This window comes from Colobus angolensis, unplaced genomic scaffold (assembly GCF_000951035.1).
Source record: "Colobus angolensis palliatus isolate OR3802 unplaced genomic scaffold, Cang.pa_1.0 Scaffold34, whole genome shotgun sequence".
Lineage (NCBI taxonomy): Eukaryota > Metazoa > Chordata > Mammalia > Primates > Cercopithecidae > Colobus > Colobus angolensis.
In genome coordinates this window covers 5,703,666-5,708,646 of record NW_012116710.1, presented here as the reverse complement: position 1 = coordinate 5,708,646, position 4,981 = coordinate 5,703,666, and the positions used below count along the sequence as shown (strand labels likewise).

The 4,981-nt window shown below is 53.9% G+C and overlaps 1 protein-coding gene across 3 annotated transcripts in view; it reads left to right on the top strand.

Annotated features, from left to right (window-relative positions):
- Nucleotides 1-4,981, top strand: part of SIRT2 (sirtuin 2) — a 28,008-nt gene that overhangs the window by 3,258 nt on the left and 19,769 nt on the right. For 2 of the 3 annotated variants that reach the window (XM_011952403.1, XM_011952404.1), the window contains exons 2-3: nucleotides 4,170-4,222; nucleotides 4,511-4,624. In XM_011952403.1, the coding sequence (XP_011807793.1) occupies nucleotide 4,222; nucleotides 4,511-4,624 (115 nt within the window). In that variant the 5' untranslated portion in view covers nucleotides 4,170-4,221. The remainder of the gene's footprint in view (nucleotides 1-4,169; nucleotides 4,223-4,510; nucleotides 4,625-4,981) is intronic. The other variant, XM_011952401.1, reaches the window with a different exon arrangement.

Sequence of the window (4,981 nt, the reverse complement as noted above, 5' to 3'; positions counted from 1 at the left end):
CTCTACAAAAAATACAAAAATTAGCCAGGCATGATAGTGCACACCTGTAGTCCCAGCTACTAGGGAGGCTGAGGCAGGAGGACCGCTTGAGCCTAAGAGGTGGAGGTTGCAGTGAGCCAAGATCACACCACTGCCTGCACTCCAGGGTGAAAGAGCAAGACCCTTTCTCTAAAAAGTAAAAAAGGAAGAAAGTAACTCAGGCCAGACACAGTGGCTCATGCTTGTAATACCAGTACTTTGGGAGGCTGAGGTAGGAGGACCGCTTGAGCCTAAGAGTTCCAGACCAGTCTGGGCAACATAGGGAGGCCCCAAAAAATCTAAAAATTAGCCATGTGCAGTGGTGCATGCCTGTAGTGCCAGCTACTCGTGAGGCTGAGTTGGGGAAGGATTGCTTAAGCCCAGGAGGTTAAGGCTGTAGCATGCCATGATTGTGCCACTGCTCTCTAGCCTGGTTGACAGAGCAAGACACGGTCTCAAAAAAAAAAAAAAAAAAAGAAAGAAAAAAAGGAAGAAAAGTAAAGAAACTCAGGGCACTGTGGGAGCACAGAGAAAAACTTTCTGGGTCAAAGAAGATTCCAGCCAGGCCATTCCCTGGAGGAATCCACAGGCTGGTCTAGCTGTCAGACCAAGATACAGACACAGTATAAGTGAAGAGTGACTTAGAATTTTCTTAGACAAGGTGAGAAATGGTGATCCACACAACAGGTATCGCTTGTGCAAAGACCTGGGGGCATGAAGGAGTGTGATGTGTTCCGTAACTGGGTGGCTGGTAGTGGTCAGCTCGTTATAGTCATGGTTAGCATTTACTGGTGGCTTACTCCAGCTGTGCACACTGTTTAGTGCCAACCTTGCCTCATCTCACTTCATCTTCCTGGCATCCCTGTGAAGAGAAATGCCTATCATGGCCATTTTACAGATGCAGAATTTGAAGCAGAGTTGTTAAGTCACTTGTCCCCTGTCCCTCGGCTAGAGGAGCAGGGAAAGGTTTGAGTCCCCCAGCACTGGGCACACCGCCTGCCAGAGGCTGCCAGGAGAGGTGGACAGGCAGTCTCATAGGAGTTTGAGGGCCCCGCATCAGTACCTCCAGCTCTCCCTTAGGCCAAGCTGCAGATACATGCTGGGCACAGGCCTTCCACACAGCCTCACTGTGTACAGCCTGCAAGAGTGCCAGCCCACCCACACCCCCAAGATTGCCTTTCAGACGTGGGGTGGTGCAGAAGCGGGCATCAGAATACCTCACAAATGCACAGTGGAGCCTTGCTAAGGATATAAGAGCCTCCTGTTAGGCTGTGGCAACTCACTCGCCTGGCCCCCAAAGCACGACCAATGTCAGATAAAAAGGTTGAATGTTAAAAAGGATCCTCAGTCCCAAAGAGAGAGATGCGAGGATGTAAAATGCAGCATTGTCCATCACAGGGCAAAACTGGAGACAGTCCAAATGGCTGTTAGTGGATGGGTTAAATGAACTATGGTTCACCCATACAATCCAATACTATGTAGCTGCTCTGAAAAATGAGGTGAGGCTGGGCACGGTGGCTCACACCTGTAATCCCAGCACTTTGGGAGGCAGGAGGATCACTTGAGCCCAGGAGTTCGAGACCAGCCTGGGCAACATAGCAAAATGCCGTCTCTTTTTTAAAAATTATCTTTAAAACTAGGTAGGTCTGTAGTATATCGTTCTGCAGAAAACTCAAGATGTTGTACTATGACCTATTTGTGTAAAAATAATTAGTTTTATGCAGAGGAAACTGGAGTAATTACCATTAAGCTTAGCTGGCAGTGGTTATCTTTATGAGGGCGGGCTTGGGTAATTACAAGGCACGTGTCCCAAGCCATATGTTATTGAAGTACACGCGAGTGTGGTCCAGGTTTTTGCAGATGTTGTCCAATCTCTCTTTCTCTCTCTCTCTCATATTCACTCTCTCTTCTCTCTCTCTCTCTCTCTTTTTTTGAGGCGGAGTCTCACTCTGTCACCCAGGCTGGAGTGCAGTGGCGCGATCTCGGCTCACTTCAACCTCCGCCTCCTGGGTTCAAGCAATTCTCCTGCCTCAGCCTCCTGAGTAACTGGGACTACAGACGCCTGCCAGCACGCCCGGCTAATTTTTTGTGTTTTTAGTAGAGATGGGGTTTCACCGTGTTGGCCAGGATGGTCTCGATCTCCTGACCTCGTGATCCACCCGCCTCAGCCTCCCAAAGTGCTGGGATTACAGGCGTGAGCCACCGCGCTTAGCCTCTCTCTCTCTCTTTTTAGATAGAGACAGAGTCTCACTGTGTTGCCCAGGCTGGTCTCGAACTCCTGGCCTCAAGCAATCTTCCTGCCTCAGGCTCCCAAAGTGTTGGGATTACAGGCATGAGCCACCACGCCCATCTGGAGTTGCACAGTCTTAAAAAGCAATTTTTTAAATTGTCATATGTTTAGAAGGGAAGGTCTTATTCAAAAAGGCTTGGACGCAGAGCAGTAAGTGGCCGGGGAAGGGGTTGTCTGAGGTGGTGGCTTGGTCAGAACTGCATTTTGGTGAAATCTCTTGCAGGGCCCAGCCGTGGTCCAGCCTGAAGCAGGCATTGATTCCGAGGTGGAGGAGCTCCTGGAGCTCCTGCCAGGAGCCAGACCCTGTTCTCAGTGCTGGGCACCCAGGCAAAGTCCCTGCCCTTGTGGACATCCTGGCAATTCCATAGATGTCTGGGAAAACTGGAGAAGCCAGAGAGAAGGGCCTTTGAAGTGGAGCGGGGCGAGCTGACCCAGACAGCCTCACATGCAGGGCAGCAGGGTGGATGGGAGGTGGAGACTGAGGTTGGGAGGCTGGGGGAAGAGGCTGGGGCAGGACCCCCAGAGGAGAGGACAGGCTGGACCAGGTGGAGCCCCGGGGAGGGAAAAGGAGTTGGCAGACAGCCCCTTAGGAGACTAAGCGCACATGCTCTGGACCTGAAGCGCTGCAGCAGGAGAGTGAGGAGGGAGGCGGGTACAGGAAACAGCTGGCTGACTGGGAGACGGCACGATCCACGATCGCGTTGAGATGAGGCCTGGGAGGAAGATGGGTTTGGGGGAGATGCCAGGGTCCGTTTGGGACATGGTAGGAGTGAGAGGCTGGGGGGCACCTAGGGCAAGGTGTCCAAGAAGCCAAGGAACCCCAGATCTGGGGGCAGAGAGATGGTATCATGAGTGACGGGCAGAGGCCGTTGGCATGGATGAGGCAGGTAGCCCCAGGAAGCTGGAAAAAGAAAGCAGAGAGGCCCTGGACAGAGTCCCAGAGACCTGCCAGTCCAGAGCTGGGCTGAGGGGAGACTTTGAGGAAGGACTCAAAGGTCGCTGGAGAGGTTGGCAGAGAGTGTCTGGGGCCTCGAGCAGGAGGGGGCACATAGGTCCTTGCAGTGAGCACTGAAGCTTTGCATTGGAATCATTCCCAGAGTGACTTGGGACATTATTCAGGGGTCCCCAGAGCTGCTGGGAAGGGACAGCAGGCCCATGCTGCAGGGGACCCAGGGACAAAGGGAAGACCCCAGGCTGTGATAATATTAACAGCAACAGCCAGCGCTTACCGAGCACCTCCCTGCCCCTGGTGCCGCACCCAGCACCCACGCTCCCTTTCCAAGGTGAGGGACACCCAGACTTAGAAAATCAGAGTCACAGTCAGGCACAGTGGCTCACGCCTGTAATCCCAGCACTTTAGGAGGCCGAGGCAGGAGACTTGCTTGAGCCCAGGAGTTCAAGGCCACCCTGGGCAACACAGGGAGACCTCGTCTCTACAAAAAAACAAACAAAACAAGATTAGCCTGGCGTAGTGCATGCGCCTGTGGTCCCAGCTACTTGGGAGGCTGAGGTAGGAGGATCCCTTGAGCTTGGGAGGTTGAGGCTGCAGTGAGCTGTGACTGCGCCAGTGCACCCCAGCCTGGGTGACAGAGCGAGACACTGTCTCAAAAAAAAAAAAAAAGAAAGAAAAGAAAAGCCACTCTCATGAGGTTGTGCTCCTGGGGACTGGCATGGCCAGGACTCCAACCCAGGCAGCCTGTCCCAGAGCCCTCGAGCTAGCCCCAGTGCAGTCTCTCCACCACCCCACGCTTCCTCAGGCCACCTTCCTGCCAGAGCCTTTTCCCTAAACCTGGTATCACCCCCTCTCCTCCCTCCCTAATCCCACCTCTCCGGCCTGGCCACCCCACCCCACCCCTTCCAGGACTCAGATTCAGACTCTGAGGGAGGAGCCGCTGGTGGAGAAGCAGACAGTGAGTATCTTCCTTGAAGGACAGGGAGCAGGGTTCTGGGGGGCGGGGGGATTTCAGGGCAGGGGTGTGGGTGATACCTCCTCAACTCCATCAGGAGTGACGTTCAAAGTATGTAACAGTGGGTTGGGTACCAGTGCCAGAGCAGGCTCCTGGAGGCTCCTGGCTGGGCCAGGCCTCGTGCCTTTAGATGTGGGGAGGCCGGGGACCCCAGGGCTGGGGCCAGGGTGCTGGAGACATCCATGCCCCCTGGCTGAATGCCCATCCTGCCGCTGTCTCTCTTCTCTCCGGCCAGTGGACTTCCTGCGGAACTTACTCTCCCAGACGCTCAGCCTGGGCAGCCAGAAGGAGCGTCTGCTGGACGAACTGACCTTGGAAGGGGTGGCCCGGTACATGCAGAGCGAACGCTGTGAGTCTCCCGTCAGGATTGGGCCACTGTGCCTGGCTCCTGGCCCCAAGTGACCTCCCATCCCCAGCCACTTGAACCATTTATTGAAATCTTTTCTTTACAAGTAGCAAGAAACACAACTGGAACTGGCTTTTAAGCCAAAGAGGAGTGTATTGGCTCTAATCCAGCTTGAAGCACGGCTGGGCCTAGGTGCTTCCACTTTGTTAAAAATCATAACTCTGGCCGGGCGCGGTGGCTCAAGCCTGTAATCCCAGCACTTTGGGAGGCCGAGACTGGCGGATCACAAGGTCAGGAGATCGAGACCATCCTGGCTAACATGGTGAAACCCCATCTCTACTAAAAATACAAAAAATTAGC